This window comes from Tamandua tetradactyla, chromosome 7 (genome assembly GCF_023851605.1).
Source record: "Tamandua tetradactyla isolate mTamTet1 chromosome 7, mTamTet1.pri, whole genome shotgun sequence".
Taxonomy (NCBI): Eukaryota; Metazoa; Chordata; class Mammalia; order Pilosa; family Myrmecophagidae; genus Tamandua; species Tamandua tetradactyla.
In genome coordinates, this window is record NC_135333.1 from 98640619 (window position 1) to 98662244 (window position 21626).

Below are 21626 nucleotides of genomic sequence, written 5' to 3' on the forward strand. Positions count from 1 at the left end.
TCACCGTGTGCCTTCTCACTTGAGAGAGAAACCCTGAACTTCATCAGTCTTCTTGAACCAAGGTATCTTTCCTGGATGCCTTTGATTGGACATTTCTATAGACTTGTTTTGATTGGGACATTTTCTCAGCCTTAGAACTGTAAACTTGCAACTTACTAAATTCCCCCTTTTAAAAGCCATTCTGTTTCTGGTATATTGCATTCCAGCAGCTAGCAAACTAGAACAATGGGAAATAGGCTAGAGAAGTGATCACAGTAGAGAAGAGGAAACTAAAGAGTAGCATATGGCAGAATCCAAGTCAGAGAGATGATGGTGGGTAGTAGCAGCAGTTGAGATGGAGGAAGGTTAAGAGATGTGAGCAACTTGGTAGAAAATAGAACACAGGAAAAATGAAGGGGAAGGAGTTATTAAGGATGACCCCTAGGTTTTTACCTCTATCTTCTTCATACCCTGGCACTATATCTAATTAATCCATAATAGATCCATGGGATCTTTCATTTCCCTTATTGCTGCATCCCAACAATCCTTGAAAGAACCCCTTATCACTCATATCCTGAATTCTGTTCCATTTCAGAGGTGGCTGCCTTACTTTATACTCTTGAAATATTTCACCTGGCTAATGCCAAAGCCTGACATGAATTTCCCTGTGCACAATATCTGTCCCCGTCAATCCATTCTCCACAGGCCTCCATAGTAATATGTCACTGCTAAATTGTCAAAGCTTTGTTGACTTCACCACAGGGAACAAAAATTCAAACTTCTTAACTTAGCACGCAAGGTTTGCAATGATCTGCCCCCTGATTTATCACTCATTACTCTGTCGAGAATCCTCTTTCTCCCTCTCCTTCCTATTTTTATTCCTACTCTGACTTCCATCAACTGAAATGCAAGTTTCACCTGTGAGAGAGAAAGGGAAGTTACGTTTTCTGCTTACCTGAAATTAAGATAAATCAAAGCCAATTCAACCCTTTCCAACTAAAGTAACTTTAAGAAGCTTCTACTTGTCCTCAAACTTCTTCAGACAAACTCTGCCTCTTATTGAACTGCATGTGTAGGTAGATCTTTCCTAGATAACACTGTGCCTGTGAGGGGGTTTTCAGGGATTGGGAAAGAAATCCCAGCTCATACATGTTTTAAAATAAGAGTACTTTATTTTATACTTTATTTTAAAATAAGAATATTTTTGTCTTACATAATGGGTAGTTCCAGGTTTTAGCAGACTTACTGGTTCCAATGTTATAATCATTCCAAAGTTGCATTCCTTTGTGGTCATAGATGGTTTCTATTAACAGTTGGAGCATTATGTTTACTTGATCACTCCAGGAGCAGGTGCTACTGCTCCAGTCAAGGAATAGGAATCCTTCTCCTCTCAGGCAGACTTAGGAACCCAGGAGGCTAGGTCAGGAGTTTGGAGCTAGACCAATCATAACTGTCAAGGGAATGCCAGGTTTGATTGGCTTAAACCTGTGTTCCTGGACCGGGTTCCTGAACCACAGCAAAGAGGAATAGGAGAGACCTAGACCAGCGGTTCTCAAAGTGTGGACCCTTCTTCAGCATCAGTATCACCTGAATAGCTTAGAAATTCAAATTTTTGGTCACCACCCCAGACCTTCTGAATCAAAGTCTGTGGTGGGGCCAAGTGATCTGTTTAACAAGCCATTCAGGTGAATGTGCTTAGTCTAATTAGACCATTCCTGTGTTTTTGTTTTTTTTTTTCTCTGAATCAGATTGACATTGTAGGGTGTGCTGAATTTCTGAATTAAATTAGAGAGGACTAATGTGTGTTTCATTTAAGGTCTGCTCAATTTGTGCCTGCCTCCCCTCTCTGCTTTAGATTATACTTCAATTCTTTTTCTTTCTTTCCTTTTTTTCTTTTGCAAGAAAACAGATTTTCAGGATACCAAGAGATAGAGGCCAGCCAGTTTTCACTACCATAATTCCCTACCAAGTGCAATGCACATCAATGTCCAGATAGCACCCATCCTTTTTTTTCCCTATCTTCTGCCAGAAGGTGGGAATCTTTAATTATTCAAATGAATTCCCAATATGTTATTGCTCACACAGTGCTGGGGGCAATTAGCTATTTTTCACCTAGCTAGCCCCTGCAGGGACTATCAGCTATACTGCAAAACAGAGGAAGTCTTTCCAACCTATTTAATACTTTCCCTAAGGCAAAAATCAGGGGGGTGTTCTAGTTTTCTAGCTGCCAGAATGTGATATACCAGAACTAGAATGGCTTTTAAAAGGGGAAATTTATTAAGTTGCAGGTTGACAGTCCTAAAGCTGTGAGAATGTCCTAATTAAAGCAAGTCTATAAAAATATCCAAATTAAGGTACCAACAAGAGAATACCTTAACTCAAGAAAGGCCAATGAAGTTCAGGGTTTCTCTTCAACTGGAAACAAACATAGTAACATCTGCTAGCTTTCTCTCCAGAAAGCTTCTTGTTTCATGAAGCTCCCTCAGGGACTTTGTCCAAAGGTCTCTGGCTGTAAGGGCTCTCGTGGTTCTCTTGGTTCTCTCAAGACTCTATCTCTCTCTCCAAAATGCTTTTTCTTTGAAAGGATTCCAGTAAACTAATCATGACCCATCTGGAATGGGTGGAGTCATATGTCGCTATTTAAAAGTTAATACCCACAGGTCACATCTCTGTGGAGCTAATCTAATCAAGTTTCCAACATACAGTGCTCAATAGGGTTTAAAAGAAATGGCTGCCTCCACAAAATTGGATTGGAATTAGAACATGGCTTTTCTAGGGTATATGAATCCTTTCAAACCAGCACAAGTCTCAAGAAGAAATCTGATTACAACCTTTGCATTATTTATGATACTTAAGGGCAAGATTTTCCTCACCTATGGACAACTCAAGTGGAGCAATAAGCAACAATACTAAAGAAAGGAGCTTTAAGCAAGGGATTGAGATATAATCATTTTCAATCCAAGAAACTAGTCATCTAGGAATGGGCATATGAGACTCCAACATGCCTTTCTTAAGGAAAACATTAATAATGTATTAATAATCTACTAGAAAAAAATCTTTGCATGAAAGGACCTGAAATCTCAGAACCCTTTGGGAGATTTTTTTTTCTGTGAATCTCTCAAAGGAATGTGAAATAGATAAGGCTGCTTTAATCTAAGGAGATGTTTAAAGTGAACATGTAAAGAAACAAGAAAATGGTCAATAGTCATTTGTTCTCTTCTTCCTATTATCTATGTCACTTCTAGGGAAAGGAAATTCAATTTCCAGTAGATATTTATCATTTGTCTTGGCCTTTGCCTCAGTTAATCAGTAGGCGTTCTTAGTTGCAAACAACAGCAACCAAATCTGCTAGTTCAAACAGAAAGGTAATTTAGAAAAGTTTATTAGACAATGTGTATGATTTCCAGAGGAGGCAGAGAATGAGGTCTTGGAGACTACATGGACCAGGAACAATATTCAAAATCATACCTCAGAACTGGTTGCTGCTTTCCTTAATAGGCACACAGCTCACAACATTGACACCAACACTCCAACTTCTTCCACTGCTACCATGGAGAATGGTCTTAGATCCCACCACCCTACCAAAGGAATTCAGCATAAAAATGCCAACATTTTTATGTCACTAGCTACCAATTCAAAGTCAGTTGCCAGTGCCTGTAATAGCCCGAGTCTAAGCCACATGACATCAAGTCTGCAAAGAGAGGCAGGGAGAATGGATAATTGCCTATTAAGGAAATCACAGACACCTGTTAAGGGTGTTACATACCCCCACCTGCTTCTCTGGAGAAGTCACAAACACATGCTAAGCAGCCATCATCTGGCCCTCCCCTATGTCCACCTCGGTTTCTTTTTTGTGACATTCCGCAACACTGGAGGGTTATCCTGGAGGTTATTCTTATGCATTATATAGATATCCCCTTTTGATTTATGGTGTATTGGAGCAGTTGGAGGGAAGTACCTGAAACTGTTGTGCTGTGTTCCAGTAGCCTTAATTCTTGAAGATGATTGTGTGTATAAAGATGTAATTTTTACAAAGTGACTGTGTGGTTGTGAGAACCTGTGTCTATTGTGTCTTTTATGCAGAGTATGGGCAAATGAGCAAAAAAAATATGGATAAAGAATAAATAAATAATAGGGGGACACAAAGAGTAAAATACATTGGGTAGATGGGAATACTAGTAGTCAATGAGAGGGAGGGGTAAGGGGTATGGTATGTATAAGGTTTTTTTTATTATTTCTTTTTCTGGAGTGATGCAAATGTTCTAAACATATAATCACAGTGATGAATACACAACTATGTGATGATATTGTGAGCCACTGATTGTACACCATGTATGGAATGTATGTGTGTGAAGATGTATCAATAAAAATACTTTTTAAAAAATTCGGTGGCTCAAATTAGACAAATGTTAGTCTCCTGTATAACAGTCTAGAACAGGGGTTGGCAGATTATAGCCTATAAGCCAAATTCGACCTCCAGCCTTTTTATTCTTTAACTGTGAAAAACAGCACATATACAAAAAAATAATAAATTTCAAAGTTATAGAACAGATTTCAGAGTTTAGTATGGGTTACAGTTTTGAAATTTCACCTTTTTCCTTCTAGCTGCCCTAAAATACTGGAGACTGAAAGAAATATCAATATAACGATTCAGTAGTCATATTCATTTGTTAAATTCTATCTTCTCTGTTATAATTCCACCTTGTCCTTTGATATTTCTCCCGATCTTTATACTTATCCGGGCTATGCCCGGTCTAACTTTTTCATGTTGGAAAGGGCTGTCAATAATGTGAGATAGGAGCTTGAAACTAGTTGATGTTCTTGGAGAAGCTGGTGCCTCTGGATTTCAGGACTTATCTGGCCTAGGAACCTATCTGGAGGTTGTAGGTTTCTGGAACATAATTATAGTGCATAGGCCCTTTGTAGAACCTCACATAGACCCTATGTGTTCTTTAGGGTTGGCAGGTATGGTTTTGGTTTTGGTTTGGCAAACCATGGTAAATAGCAATTAGCTGAAGCTTGCATAAGAAGAGCCTCCAGAATGGCCTCTCAACTCTATTTGAACTTTCTCAGCCACTGATACCTCAATTTGCTACTATTCTTCCCCGACTTCTGGTCAGGAAGGCATTGTCAATCCCATGGTGCCAGGGAGACTTTCACCCCTATATGTCATGTCCCACATAGGGGGTGAAGATAATGATTTTATTTGCAGAGTTGCGCTTAGAGAGAGAGAAGCCATACCTGAGCAACAAAAGAGGTCCTCTGAAATGAACTCTTAGGCATCACTATAGGTAGGCTTAGCTTCTCCACTAAATAAGCTTCACAAGAGCAAACCTCAAGATCAAAGGTTTAGCCTACTGACTTGGGAGTCCCTTATATTTGATACAGTATCAAGGGTTTTCCCAGTGGGAAAGTTCAGTAGTTCCATACTTTTTCTACCATCCCTCAAGGGACTTTGCCAATACTTTTTAATTATCTCCTCAACATACTCTGGGATGTATCTGGGCATTACATTAAGCTATACAGAATTACAAGCCCTCATTTCCATTCTGGGCTCCATGTTTTTGAGTTGTTTAAATGAGGTATCCAGACACGTTGAGTTTGTTTATATGCTATAGAGAATTTAGGTTTTAGACAAAATAAACCTCTCTTCCTTTGATCTCATAAAGTAAGTGAAGTTCTAAAATACAGACAATGTTCTCCTTACCCAGGTATTCTGATTTACCTCAGCCCCAACCAAATCAGCTTAATTCTCATCTCTAATTAAAGCCTGATCTCTTTTTCAATTTCTTTAACAGTTGTTGTATGTTTCAGTCTATTTTTCTATAGTCTTCAAGATAAGAATGGTTTTTATTTATGTAAAGGGTTGAGAAAAAATGAGAAGGGTGTGGTGGGGGTGGGGGAGGCAGGGGGAGGAAATAAAAAGAAGAAGGTGTGACAGTGACAATATATGGCCTGTTAGGCCTGAACTATTTATTATTTGGTCCTTTCCAGAAGAGGTTTGCTGACCCCAAGTGTAGAGGCTGGTGATGAGCCAAGAAAAGGGGTTACTGGGCAGGCCATGGTGGCTCAGCAGGCAAGAATGCTTGTCTGCCATGCCAGAGGACCCGGGTTCGATTCCCAGTGCCTTCCCATGTAAAAGAAAAGGTGGGGGGGGTTACCTCTGTTCTACAAGGCCATGCAAGGACTGATTCCTTCTATCACGTTGTTCTACTATCCAACATCCATACCCAGGATGTTGTCCTCATCTGCATGGTCAAGGCCGCAAAAGGGAAAAGGGGAAAGAGGAGGAGGTTAAGCACACTTAAAAGAAAATTGGACCAGAAGTCGCATATATTACTTCCACTCAAATCAGAAGGCCAGAATGTGATAGGAAATGTAGTCTGACTGGGCAGCCATGTGTTCAGCTAAAATTCTAGGGCTTCTGTTAGCAAAAGAAGTGGCAGAGGGCTGGTAGAGAACGAAATTAGTAGTCTCTGCCACATGTAGTACACAGCCCTCACTTGGTGATGAGCCGCTTCAAATGGTTAAAATCTCGCATCCCTCTCCCACCCCATGTATCAGAATAATGCTCAGAGTGTATTTCCTCTGTGGAGATACCTTATCAACACCCAGCAAGGTGTTTTCCAAATGGCAGGCAAGCAAAGGTGGGCAACGGAAAAGATAGAAGAAGGTCCAGAAAAAGAGATGAGAACAGGATGGGACAAGGCACTCATCAGTCAAGAAAAAAAGATATTTTAAGATCCTTCAATTAATGGCTAAAATAGCTATAAATTACATTTTTAATCTCCCCAGCCACGTCTCGGCTGAGGAGGCTTGTGGAGACACTATTTGCCTGCCTCTGGCAGAGGCCGAATAATTATAAAAACTGTCTGATAGTCTAATCAGAGGTTAATAAATACTCTAGCCAGGTTCCTGGATCATGCAGGTTAATCTTGTCCTAAAATTAGAACTGAAATTAGAACTGCTACTCAGCACCCTGTTAATGTTTGGTATTTTTCAATGACTGTGTTAAATGGCTGTGGTGGATGAGGAAGCACGAAAATATATCTCTGATATTCTCCCCTCCAACTTCCTTGGGTGAAACACCAGCCTGAAGAAACTGTTTGTCTAACAGCGTTGTCTGAAATAGCTGATCTGTAATTTGGAGGTGGCATTTCCAGATGCCTTCTGTCCTAGAGGGCATGCAAATATTCCGGTTCAGCAGACTTTGGAATAGCTACACATATGGGAGAAAGCTATCAACAATTGGGTGACAAGGGACAACAGAGGCTTTCACAGATGCCTAGCAATTGCTGGAAATTACAGGAAGGGAAAGCTGCAGCCCCATCACTTGTGGGTGGACAGCCTGTCCTGGCCACCCAGGGTAAACAACCATGAGTAGGCAAAGAAAAACATTAGCACACCTAAGGGGTGCCAAGCAAACAGAGGATAACAAAACATAAAAATTATTAGTAGGGGGCTCCTGGAAAGTTAGAACTGCCAGAGGAAAGAGAAAGTGGCAATAATAAAGTAGCATTTAAGGAGACTATTAAAACATAAGAAGGCTTACACGCACACACACACACACACACACACACAATAGTGTATTTAAAGGAGTGAAGGAATGAAGTTCTGATGGATGCTACAACATGGACATACCTTGAAGACATCATGTTGGGTGAAATGAGCCGGACGTAAAAGGACAAATACTGTATAATCTCACATATAGAATAAGGATATGAATATTCATATAATCAGAAATTAAAATACAGGTTTCCAGGGGCCGAGTTGGGGAGGGGAATGAGGAGTTAGTGTCTATTTGGGGTCATGGGAAATTTTGGCAAAGGATGATGAGGATGGAGGTGCAATTTTGTGTATGTAATTAACACCACTGAATTGTATATTTGAAAAGGGAAAAAAAGAGAAATCTTAAGTCACATTTAAGTCACCATGCACGCATACAAATCCAAAGAACTGCACAACACAGAGTGGATCCTAATGTAAATAGTGGAATGAAGCTATGAGTGTAAATAATTATAACAATATTGTTTCATGAATTGTAGCAAAGCTACCTACTAATTCCAAGTGTTAATAATAGAAAATTGTGTGTGTGGTGGGGGAGTGGGCAGTATATAGGAATTATGTGCTTTCTGCATAATGTTTCTGTAAACCTATAATTGCCCTAAAAAAAGAAAAAAACCTTTATGTGAAACAGGAGAAAAAAAACATGCCCTATGCCCTGCCTCTCAACACCCACCTCTAGTCCTAGCTGCTGGGACCCCTCTAATTGCTACCACCAGAAAAACGAAAGCCTCTTTAACAGTGCACTAATTCTTCCTCACTCCACATCTTGTCTGGGTTCATTTGCTTGGTGAAAGTAAGGTCAAATATGAAACCCAAGCTGAAGGAAATTCTGAGAAATGTGGTCTCTGCTTTTCCTAAATCTAACAAACACAAAAGCATAGGAGGAGGGTTTTGGAATCCCATTTCCCACCCGATGTGGTATAGTAGGCATTTGTCACTATTTTTGTTTTATCTGGCTGACTCCCCCAAAATATATAGTACCACATTTCATCAATTCTGTGATACACATTTTTTTCCACAAACAACACCTCTGAAATCAAGTGCTTCTGACCATGACTGACATCTTGGGTTCCCTCCCACCCCTGCTCCCATTCAGGAAATGCCAAACTCACTCCCCTCCAGCCCCATTTCCCATCCCACCTCCCAGGACACCTGTCAGTCTCCATTCCTTCTCTCTCCCCTTGATGTAACCAAGTAGACACTGTCCTAATATTTATGACAACAGTCCCTTTTTTTATTTTACCACCCACATTTGAATCCATAAACTATATAGTTTACTTCTTTCAAATAGAAAGATTCCTTGGTTCATCAAGATCAAGTTACAGGTTAAAATTTTCAAGATTATTTCATGTCTAGTGAATAAAGAAAGTAAAATACATGAATGGTTAGACATTTAAAAAATCTATCTTTTTTTTGCGGGGGGGTGCAGGGTCTGGGAATCAAACCCGGGTTTCCTGCATGGAAGGCAAACATTCTAACCACTGAACTACCCATGCACCCAAAAGTTTACCTTTTTTATATCACAGATAAAAAAATGATTTTACAAACACTGGCCTTTTCTTACACTTAGGAAAAAAACAACAGACTAAAATCAATTCAGAGCAACACGTTTATTTAAGCCCTAGCTACACTTTCATTTACAAGCAAATATTTTTAGGAAAAAACATCACGTAAGACAATATTTTCAAATGTTATATACCATCTACATAAAAATTAAATTTGCAGAATTTACAAATTAATATTCTGAGCAGACAAGTAAATTATACATCCTTTTTTAAAATCCAATCTACAGCATTTAAAAATTCATACAGGCACAACATAAGGTTTTTTCTCTTTACAATCTACCTATTTACATAGCTTTTCCCATCGCAGGTGATATAGTTCTCGTCCTAGCTACCAAGGTTTGCAAACATAGTGTATTTAAAATATATTTAGCAGCATATAAAAAAACTAGATAAAAGGGAAAGGAAACACTACTATTAAATAAAAAATGAAATTAAAAGATGATGATAGAAACAACTCCTTAGGAAAACAGATCAAAATATATTTCTGTTAGGACATCAGAAATATTTCCCACCACAGACTGTATGCACAACACTAATAAACAACAATTTAACAGCTTTTTAGTCCTGAGCATGGAATAGAGCACAGCTGCAAAACTTTGGTCAATACATGTAAATGCCAACATTAATACAAACTGTTTAACATTCTTTATCAGTAGTTTAAGGTCAATTCCACTTTATGAAACTCCTCAATAATAATCTCATATCTTATTTTTCCCATTACGTTAAAAGAGCTTTGATGTTTGGGAACCCTTTATAGGCCAGTTTAAATACCAAGCAAGTGGACCTCAATTTGACTAACATTCTTAATATGTTTACATATGTTAATCATCTGAAAAGGCCATAGGAAGGAGTTAACAGTAGTCAGCATTGTATTCCTGGTGTATTTTTTGACTGACACAACAGCAGACATGTTGTAATTTAAATAATTTTAAGTGTTTTATATAGCTACACACAAAAATCCAGCCACACTAAAAGTGCGAATCAAGCAGTATTTCAACTGTAGGATATATATGTTTCAACAGATATCAAAATTAAGCACACAGGATAAATACAATTTTATTAGAATATGACTTCTATTCAGCAATTAGATTCAGATATATTTTCCAGTTAATCCCAATCATAAGTTTTTGCCTAATAAATGTAGGGCACTATTTTTCATAAAGAACATATAGAATATTATCACAGTATTCAGTTTATGATGAGCTCCATTCATGTTTAATTACTGGCAATGTCTTCCCCCAGATCTCCAGTATCCAAGATCTGACCATCTTGCAAATTGCGAGCCTTCCAAATTCTCACAGTTCGATCACTACAAAATAATAAATTAAAAATGAAGATGTGAACAAAGGCAGAAAAATAAATAGCTTTTAGAAAATGGGAACATTTTCTGAAGACGTCTTTAATAAATGTAAGTAAAAAATAGACATTGTCCAATAAGTGTATCAAAGCTATATACATAATAATGGCACTTACTTATCACTTATCTCTCAGCCCCTTACATCCCACATCCCAACATGTCCCCAATCTCACTGATTTCAACTGCCAAATGCCTCTTGAATCTGCCTTTCCTCTCCCACCCAAAAAAAAAGGGAGAAAATGTGTGAGATATTACTGCTGTGTGCCTCTACATACATTACCTTACGTATGTGTGCCTCTACATACATAAGTCTCCTTAACTACAACAAGAAATAGGTACTGCTATTATTCCTTTTCAGCAGATTGAGGCCCAGAAATGTATGTAACTTTAAGTTCACAAAGTTAAGATTTGAATCCAGGCAGTCTGATTCCATAGCCCAATCCCTTAACCACTATATTGGGCCTGCATTCATTATTTCCGAAAACAACATGAAATACACCATATGGTCAGAGGTCTTCAGGTACAACAGCCCAGCGCATGGTCACACTGAGGCCTCTGGGATGAGAGGGGCCTGGGGCTGTTGATGAGAGTTGGTAAATCTGGAAACAGTTTTTAGAATTATCTTTGGTTGAAATCAGAACATTTCCACAGAAAAGATAGGAGACTATTAACAAATAGACTAACACTCCACCACAGAACATGGAAGAAGAAAAGTATTTCTGAGAAAATTTGTTTCTGCACACTAAGCATCTGTCATGGCTTAAACACAATGTCACTATTCCAATTTTCTGGAAAAAAAAACAAAGGCAAAAAAAGTAGAGTTTTCATAGAACTTGACTAGTTAAAAGGTGCTTCAGACTTTTGGTAGTCCATTTCAAGTGACTTGTTCAATGAAACAGACTGGGGGAAAAAAGAACAGAGAGCTTCAATGACCTGTAGGACAATATTAATTGGTCTAACATATGTATAATTGTAGTCCTAGAAAGAAAGAAGGATGACAGAAAAATATTTGATGGAATAAAGGCTGGAATTTTTCTATATTTGATGAAAACTACAAATCCACATATCCAAGGACTTCAAATAACCCCAAGTATGTGACACCTATTGGACATCCAACAGATAATGTGATATGGGTAGTTAGATTTATGAGTCATTGGTTGGGAAAGGTCTGGCTTGGAGATATAACTTTAGTAATGTTGATATAGCAGAAGTGGAAAAACATAGGAAATATGAGAAGATTACCAAGTGCTAAGCCCTAGGGCACTCTAACATTAAGCTCAGGGGGAAATGAAAACCTACAATGGACAGAGCAGGAGTGATCAGAGAATGGGAGTTGTCTTAGAAATCAAGTGAACAAAATGTATCAAGGAAGAGGAGAGTAAATATTTGTGTCACATGCCGCAGAAGATAAAGGAATGTCAATTAAACCATGGATTTAGCAATGTAGAAATCATAGGTCATCTTGACAAGAGTAGGTTTCATGAGTTTAGAAATCATAGGTGACCTTGATAAGAGCAAATTTCATGAATTTGTGTGGAAAAAAATCAGTTTGGAGTGGACTATATGCAGAAAGGGATGAGAAAGGGTAGATAGATAACTCCCTCAAGGAATTTTATTGCAAGAGGGTGTAGAGAATGGCAGGGCAAATAGAGTCAATAAAATGTTTTATAAGACAGGAGAAAGAAAAACTGATGGGAATGATCAGGTAGAGGGGGGAAACTGATGATGAAGGAGAAAGAGCAGAAGGATTTCTAGATCAATGTCCTTGTGTAGGACAAAGGAAGAGGAAGTGTTCAAGTGGAATCATAAACTTTAGAGAGGAGCCCAGATACTGTTACCAGATGAGACACACAGAACGTAGGTTTAGATGCTGAAATTATGGGAGAAATAGAACCAAGACACATATTGCAGAAGCAGCAAGGGGGATAAAGAGTACAGATTTTAAATTGGACATTCAAACCACCTGGTTCCAAATACTGGCTCTACTGCTTACTAGGTGTGGGACCCGAGCCAGTTACTTATGCTTTCTGTGTCTCAGTTTTTCCACTTGAAAAATAGGGATTATACTAGTATTCACCTTCTAGAATTATGAAGATTAAGTGAGTAAATGCTTGTAAAGTGCTTAGAACAATACCTGGCAAAGAGTAAGCACTATACAAATGTTTCCTAAATTACAAATAAATAGAACTTATTTTAAAATAGCCCTTCTGATTCTTTTGGCTATTTTTCTATGAAATGTAAATATAGTAAATATAAATCTTTCTTTGAAATATAAATATTTGATAACATATGGAAAATAATTTACATGATGCACCTTGGATAAACTGAGAAAAAAAATTTAGATCTTTAAAATGAGACCACATCAGGGAAGAGAGGTTAAGTACAATAACAACATATCTCATCCACCAGGCCTCCATGATTAACAAAACTCTTTTGAGTGTCCCAAATCTTTCAGTGATTTTCAGAAATCAAGTCATTTCTAGGAAATTATCAAAGATTCAACAAGTTTAGAAGGAAAGAGACAAAAGTGATGACCGTGTACAAAGGAATACATCTTAAAAAAAGCATCTGTAAAGCTCAGAAAATAAGTACTTTAGAAAAGCAAAACAAACAAAAAACCTCAATTGATTTTGATGTAGCTTAAAAATAAATTAAAGTAAATCTATGTGAAAAAGGGAAGTGAATGGAAACAGCACAAATAATAAGAGATGCCACAGAAGTAAAGCAGAAGTTCCCAAATAAAATAAGGGTATCTGTGCATTTGGGGTAGACTGAATCAAAAAAAGATATTTATGAGAAATTGCATTTTATTTGGATAATACCAACACCTCACGTTATAGAATATATGCTTTCCTTTCGGAAGTATTTATATACATGTTTTTTGGGGGGGGGGCCCCAATATCTCTCCACCCCTTCAAGAATTATATGAAAAATAACCTCTACACCAAGGCCTTCCCAGATCACCTGATTTATACTCTCCCACCTCATGATACTCCCATCTTCCTTTCATGCTTAATTTTTCTCTACGGAGCTTATTACCATTTACCATATTTTACTTATTCATTTTCTACTTTGTCTCACAGAATATAAACTGGGTTAGGATCTATTTTCTATCACTGTTCTAGTTCCAAGAGTCTGGTATAGTGCCTGGTTCACTGGCGAATCATTGTGAATGAATCAAGAAATGAGCAAATGAATCAATCAACCCAGCCTTCCAAAATAGGGATGAAACAGGTTATTACTATGCACTTACACTTTAAATGAAGGAAAAAGGAGGTACAAAGAGATTTGTTCTAAATCATTAATTTCCTATGACTATAAGGCAAAGAATGGCAAATCTGTTACCTTCCTTTAAAAAATCCTTAGAAATCAGTCATTCACAAATGATTTTTTTTTTTATTAAAAGCACCAGGGCAAGATCTGGCAGCAGACTTCCTATTATAAGTAGAGCCCTAATACAAGTGTAAATATTGTCATGTGACCTGGGGAGCCTAGATTCAGTGTCCACAGTGTACATCAGAAAACATAAATATCTTAAAAGAGACATTAGAATGACTGTGATAAAAGGATTTCATATGCTTTGTTTCTACATAACTGCAATTTACAATATTTAATCAATATAAACACAAGTAACCGGTATAGGGAAAAATCATGCAGGAAAAACTTACTCAGCTGCAGTAAAAATGTGGGTGGAATTGACACATATGGCATTGATAGGACTATCGTGACCCTTCATCTCTCCAACTGGTACAAAAGTATCCACGTTCCAGAGTTTCAAAATGCCTCCTCTGCAGCCACTGAGCAAAACTGGGTGGCTTGGCACCACTCCCAGCGCACAGACCCAGTCCTTATGTGCATTTGGAACTTGCTGAGAGGAAAAAGAGAAATCAGCAGCTTAAAGGAAATCTTCCAAAGTGATATTTTCACACCAAATAAGTTACAAACTTTTATTGATAAACCTCAATATTTAGAATATTGAATGACCTGCAAACTATCAAAGTTCATTTTCTAAGAGTCACTCACAGTTTAAAGAAATAAATAAAGCTCTTCAATTTGCCTTGCTAATTATCATTATGAGTATTAAAGACCTACAATGTTAATAATCTATATAATCTAAAAGACCTGAAAAGCATACCAAATTCTTCAAATGCCATATCTTTTTCATGGCCAGGTGAACATCTCACCTTTCCCCAGAATGTATTTATTAGTAAAACAAGTTTGAGAACTACAACCTGGTATATAGGCTATAGGAACTGTCTCATAAATTCACCACCCTAACCCTTTGGTAGAGAACAGAGGTAACCATGTATTTTCATAAATGAACAAACAATAATTATAAGATTAGACCATATGACTGTATTTTATTTTCATCTTTTGGTTACAAGGAGAAAAATGGTAGTAGCTGCCACATATACAACCCCATACATATATAAAGAAAAGTTTGAAAGGGAGAACAATTTCATCTGCCAACTAATTTTCTTCCCTTGGGAATTAAAAAAAAAATCACAATATCTGATTTTTTTTTTTTGACAATACTTGAACCCAACTATTATTCTGCAGGAAATGATAAACTCATCACTCTTGGATATACAAAAATGCCCCTGTAGCATTTACACTACTCTTGCCTTTGGCTAAACTTGGTTCTCCTTGGAACATGCACATAACACAAAAACAAAAGAAAATGAGAAACTGCAACTGTTCCATTCCAAATCTGATTTCATTTAGTAAGCATAATGGGGTAATTCCACACCTTTCTACTCTTGTCAGTATCTATTCTCCTCTTATCTGGCAGACATTATAAAATATTGAATTTATCTTCATGTCACAAAAGGGAAAGAATTAAAAGCATGGCCACCATTTTCCTAATTAGTAGTTCTGGTAGGTGATGATGAAACACTCTTTAAGAGGAAGCTCTGATTAATACAGTCCCTAAACAATGAAAATTTAGACAGATATTCTTTAAGTGGTTTGAAATGCCCCCTCCACATCATGAAAACATTCTGCTTCACCTGAAGAAGGTCTTTTTGAGCTAAGTCCCATTTCTTGATTCCATTATCTCTTGACCCACTGAATAGGTTATCCCCTTGGATGGTTAAGGCTTCAATGCCATCATAATGAGGGGGTTCAAAATTGTGGGTGGGGCTGACAGTTCCAAGAGCTCCTTCAGTTACATCAAACATCTGAAAAAAAGCAAAAAGAAAGCAGACATCCTCATTTAACTTACGAATAAGCACCTATATGGGTACATTCCTAGAAACCGACATATACATCTATCTTAGAGACAGGGTTTGTTTTGTTATACTATTTTACCAAGTTAATTAAATTCATCTAGTATGCATGATATTTATATTCTCACATTAATTTTGTTTGTATGTCACATGTCTAGCTGTCTGTAGGCTTTTTAAAAAGGCAATCAGTTTTTCCACATATGGGTGCACAAATGATATATTCAATAATAATAATAATCTATCTAGTTGAAATTCAAGTAAACAATATAATTATTTAATCACTATTTGGTAGTTCTGCAGTCCTGACATTCACCTCAAATTCTGTAAAGCTCCTGTTCAAAGCCTTGTCCACTCTCTTTAGTTGCTCTCATCTCTCTTAGCTAATGACCTCACACTTTCCTAAAAACGCCCAGGTGATCCAAAATAAACTTTTTGGATCCTCCACTCCATGTCAGAATTTTCCTGTTATCTTGAAACACCTTCTTACCTGTCCTTTTTTGTCAGACACTAAAGTGTACTTACCTCTTTCCAAGACTCACACCTACAATCTGATTCTAACTCCTCCTACCACTTTCATCAATTGTCACCACTTCAGTCCCCTTCACTCTTCCCATTCCACTGAGCCCATTTCCCGAGCATGTAAACATACTCAGATCTCCTGAACACAAAATCCTCTCCCTTTAACCATTTTATTTTCAAGTCGTTAACTTGTCTCTCATCTTTTAATGAATTCTAGAAAGAATACATACATTCTTCAACTTTCCTTATAAGGACTTCAGTCCCTACTATTTTGAAGAAAGTTTAGCCTGAGTAACCACCTCTAAATTGGAAGGTTCAGTTCTCCCAAGTCCTCATTCTATTCTATCAGTAGCACTTGACACAATTGATGACTCCTTTCCTCTAGATATTTTCTTTTCTATCTTTCTGTCTCTCTTTCTTACTGTATCCTCTTCTTATTCTTGTTGTTTCTTATAGATATTCTCCATGGTTGAGTCATCAGTCAATATCTCTCTGCCTTGGACGTGTCACACACTCTAACTCCATGAGCATCCATTTCTATTTGAATAGCTCCCAAACTTATATCTCTAGTCATAAGTTAGGTTGAGCTCTGGCCTATATGTGGATGTTATGCCAGTGTCTCACGATTAACATCTACAGAATCAAACTATGCAACTTTCCTTTCTTTATCTACTAATTTCATACAATTCTGTTGACATTAATATTATCACTAAGAAATGGTGAATATGAAATGATGGTAATAGATGATAGATGATAGGTAGGTAGGTAGGTAGACAGACAGACAGACAGACAGACAGATAGATAGGAAAGAACATGAAAGAAGGGAGGAAAGGAGGGAGGGAGGGAGGACAGAGGGAAGGAGAGAGAAAGGAAAGAAGGAAGGAAGGGAGAGAGAGAAAGAGTGAAGCAAGCAAGCAAAAGACAAAAATCTAATAGGTGGTAAATTTGGGAACCTGGATGGGGGGGTATGTTAGAATTCTATGCATTGTTTTTATAGTATTTTTACAACTTTCCTGTCAGTTTAAAGTTATTTCAAAATAAAAAGCCAAAAAAAAAAGATGATGACCAACATTAGCTGGTGATGGCACTAAAAAAATAAAAAAACTCCTTCTCAACCTGTTTTCTATGAAAAATGAGAATATCTAATTTAATAATAAGGCAATAATAGTTTGAAATGAGTGAGGAAAAGATGAGAAAGGAAAAGTAAAAGTTAGAAAAGTGAAAACTGATTAACAGGGTCCTAGATGAGTCTGAATAATTCAAATCTAATATTTAATGAGAGAGAAAAGAATATATCCAACAACCCCATTATACATACTTTGATGTAATGATCCTTAGAGCCAGTGATGATTAGATCTTGTCCACTGGAAATCTGATCGACAGTAAGGCACATAACAGGACCTAGATGGCCCGTCAACTTTCCTGTAGACTGAAACCTTTAAAAAGAAAGATAGTAATTTCATTTGAAAATATTTATTTGCATGCTAGGGCTAAGCCATAACATAAATAGTCTACATACTTAGCTTCACCTCTATGAAACTCTGTTCAGATTAGAATCAAAATGGTCAAACTAACATATTCTATGACGGAGGTGAGGGGAATCCTAGGTAAGTTATTCCAAAATGGACTAAAATAAAAGTAGCAAAAGTCTGAAAAATGGCTAAGACTAATTTTTAATTCTAACGTTAAGTAGAGGTAAACCTAGATCTAATTGTCTGACATGACAGACATATATGACTGATGTTATTAGAGCCAATCTGGAATTTGATTAAAACAACCGTATCGCTAATGTAATTACAGAATCAATAACAAGGGAGAAAGTAAGATTTTACACACACACACACACACACACACACACACACACACTTATAAAAGAAACAGGCCTGGGAGGAGGAATAAGGAGATCAGCAACAAGAAATAAATGTTTATGCACCTACATGAATATTCATGTTACATATATCCTTACATATACATATATATGTGCACATATATACATCATGTATACACATATGTGTGTATATGAGAGAACATATGGACTATATAGTAGTCCATTTCATCGATTAGCATAAATATATTTAAAAGACCAGAACAGGTATTGGGCTGGTGGAAAACAGGTGATGTCAATTTTCTGGGGTGACAATGAACCTCTGCTCCCAGTCCTACTTCAAATCAAGTTGCTGGGATACAGAGATGTATTTGGCTTCTAGGATATAATAGTTTTTTGAAAGCCCTGTGAGGATTTTTATCCAAAGTTATTAAAGCAAATTTATAAACTGAAAAATGAGATATAAAATGTTTGAATTATGTTGCAAAAAACAATTTTTTAAAAGGGTACTGATGAAACTACGGTAAGAACCCTCCTCTCTTCTTAGTAAACAACATACTTTGTAAATACATTTTAAGGCGATCTAAGGTTTTCATTCTGTTTTTTTTCCCCCAGCAATGGAGATTAAAAGAAAGGAAAATTGTGAGTTTGCTAATGAAACTGAGAACAGAAGAAATATTTACTGGTGTCGAGCTTAATAGGAAAGCCTATGATTATATACCAACTCAGTTTATAAAAACTAAATCTCATAAGCATCAATGCGATTTTAATGTCTGAAAGTTGTACTTGCTATGTAAGAAGTACATTTTCTCAAAATACCTACCTTTTAAGATCCCACATTCTGACAGCATTTCCAGAAGCTGCGTAGAGGAAAGTGCCAGTTGGGTTTAGTGAAATTTGATTGATCTGGTTCTCCCCAGAAGGAATAGCTACTGTCCGGTTGGTACTTGCTGAACAAGCATCTCCAAGAGTAACTTGACCTGAAGACCTTAACAGAGACAAAACAAAGCAAAAAAATGTCATGTATCCAGACATGAGTTATGCCTGGAATCTCTTGAATTCCTATTGAAAACAGGCCGAGGCAACATCAGGAACTGCATCCTTTTGTCACAGTCTGCACAAAACAGCGCTTCTCACATAGCCAGCATTTATAAATGTCTGCTGAATAAGCAAATAGATGAATTTTAATAACAAGACAAAATGGCTTAAAGCTTTTAATTTTTATTAAAATTTTAATTTTATTATAATGCTAGGAATTCCATCCAGGTCCTGAGTTAGAGATGACTGAAACATTCTAAACAGAAAAGATTAGACATCAAAGCTGAAAACGCTATATAGTGATACAGGGTCACAAAAATAATTCATTTTTCTGCAGTTTCTGGAAGAGCCCTATGGAAAAAACCTACCAATATTCCTTTCATAGATAAGAATTGTCCCTTGGATTAAATACAACTGGAGACCTTTTTAATTATTTGCCATTTTTGTTTACTTCAACCCAATCACATGTACGGTGCATCTACTATATACTAAAGACAAACATAGCTTACCTACATTTCTTCACATAAATTCTAGATGTTAAATAATCTTTTTAAATTTTGAAACATTTTCTCAGCTAACTTCTAAAACAACAAGTTAACTTGAATCTTTTCCAATTTAACCTTAGTGATCCAACTGGATTGTAACATTTCTAACTTATACTATAGTGTTGTATTTCTATAAAATCTCCCTCAATTGATATGTTCAGTACAGTAAATAATTAGTAGTTCTCAAATTATAAATTAGCACTTAAAAGTTAATAATCTCTCCCTACAAATTAGTAAAAATTAACCTCTACCATACTCTCTTCTCTCATCTAAACTAATACAGGGGTCACCTCAATTTTGAATATGTAAAACAGTTCATCAAAAGAATCATTATTTGCTCTACATTTTAAAGATAGACATGATCACAAATAAAGAGAAAACAGACTTATCCTCTATCGTCCTTCATAACCTGCAGTTCTGAAATCTGTAATAACAGTAAAGCAGAGTCAATACTAAAAAAAAATACTCTTAGTTATTCAATATCTGTTAATTAAAGGTAACAAGTACCTTTTAATTGCTTACAATGCTGATTCTCAGCCATTTCAAAGGAGTGGAATTCATTTGAAGCTACTAATATAAGTCATTTAACTCCAGCCAGTAATAAGTAGTATGAAAATGCAATAACACCTTACTATTTGGGAGGCAAAAACATGAAATGTGTACTGAGTCATAGACTGAAGTCTTCTAATATGGTTTATCCCTTCCTGTTTAATACCTGGCTCTTATCTTTTATTCTCTCGATATTTTTTCCTCCTTTATTTTATGAGTTTTATCATAAACAATTTAGTATCATTTTGGAAATAGACAGGTACAAATAAATAAAAATACATTCACAATCCTTTCTTCTCTTATATTTAACAAAACACTATTCAGTCCTTATGCTGTTAGTCTTAAAGTTACTTACGTCAGAGTTCGAATGCACTTTGCAGAATCTCTGATATCCCACACCTTAATATAAGATGTTGAAACAGTGAAGACCAAACTCGTATAATTACAGTATTTTACAGATACAACATTGTTGGGATGACTCCCCAGTGACATTATCTCCTGCCCAGTCACCAAATTCCATACTTTACAAGTACGATCTAAAACAAATTAGAAAATATATATACCATTAAGATAAACATTAGATTCTCTAAACAATAAAAATTATTTAAACAGTTTTCTCCAACATGTGGGAAATGAGACTTTAAATTGAGTAATTACTCCGTTAACTTGTACCAGGCATCCTAATTCAGCAGCTTCAAGTACATGAAAGATGTTAAAATGGGATGAAAGTCAGGAATATCTATTGTGCAGATTGTGTGATATCAACAATAATTATGTAAAATTTTCAAAAAGGCATATCAAAAGAGTCCTGCTTCAAACTGCCCCATATTAAAATAGCCATTTCAAATAAGCCTCTTCAAAACATTCTGCTTTAATCACACTACCGCTTGCCGCAGTAATCACCTCACTTTGAAACAAACATACACTGTTCTTTCACTGATAATGGATTTTATTTTTATTTTTAATCAAAAACATAACCATAAAACTATTATCTTGCATCTTTCTGACATGTTAAATACCTAATTATCCTTATGATTTAATATGAATCATTAGACAATTCTGTTACATTCACAGAATTGACTTTTTTTTTAACTGGGCAATTCATTACCATTATTCACAATTCTTTTTTTTTTATTTCTTAAAAAGTTTAATTTTGAAGTAATTTCAAAATTACAGGACAGCTACAAAATAATACAAAACCCGTACAGAGAACTCCAACGTATTACCACCCCAAATACCCAGATAAACCAACTTTTAACATTGCCAACCATTTGCCACATCATTCTACCTGCTATCCATCTATCTATCATATATCTATCTGGCTATATATCTATCTATCTATTTTCTAAACATTTGAGAGTAAATTTATACATCATGTCCCTTGAACACATAATATTTCCATGTACATTCTCCATTGTTTCTTTTAACGTTTTTTAATTGTAAAATATATATAAT

The 21626-nt window shown here is 36.4% G+C and overlaps 1 protein-coding gene and 1 long non-coding RNA gene across 9 annotated transcripts in view; one reads left to right on the forward strand and one right to left on the reverse strand.

The window, feature by feature from the left end:
- Window positions 1–10669, forward strand: part of LOC143691684 (uncharacterized) — a 212407-nt gene extending 201738 nt beyond the window's left edge. For 2 of the 4 annotated variants that reach the window (XR_013179650.1, XR_013179651.1), the window contains exon 5: window positions 10353–10667. This is a non-coding gene — a long non-coding RNA (uncharacterized LOC143691684). Of the gene's footprint in view, window positions 1–10352 lie in introns of all 4 variants that reach the window. The other 2 variants (XR_013179649.1, XR_013179652.1) reach the window with 2 other exon arrangements.
- KIF21A (kinesin family member 21A) overlaps window positions 9137–21626 on the reverse strand; it is a 159722-nt gene continuing 147232 nt past the window's right edge. For all 5 annotated transcript variants that reach the window (XM_077170508.1, XM_077170506.1, XM_077170509.1 and 2 more), the window contains 6 exons: window positions 20527–20707; window positions 18863–19027; window positions 17533–17650; window positions 15477–15647; window positions 14136–14335; window positions 9137–10419 (listed from right to left, as the gene is read on the reverse strand). In XM_077170508.1, the coding sequence (XP_077026623.1) occupies window positions 10326–10419; window positions 14136–14335; window positions 15477–15647; window positions 17533–17650; window positions 18863–19027; window positions 20527–20707 (929 nt within the window). In that variant the 3' untranslated portion in view covers window positions 9137–10325. The remainder of the gene's footprint in view (window positions 10420–14135; window positions 14336–15476; window positions 15648–17532; window positions 17651–18862; window positions 19028–20526; window positions 20708–21626) is intronic.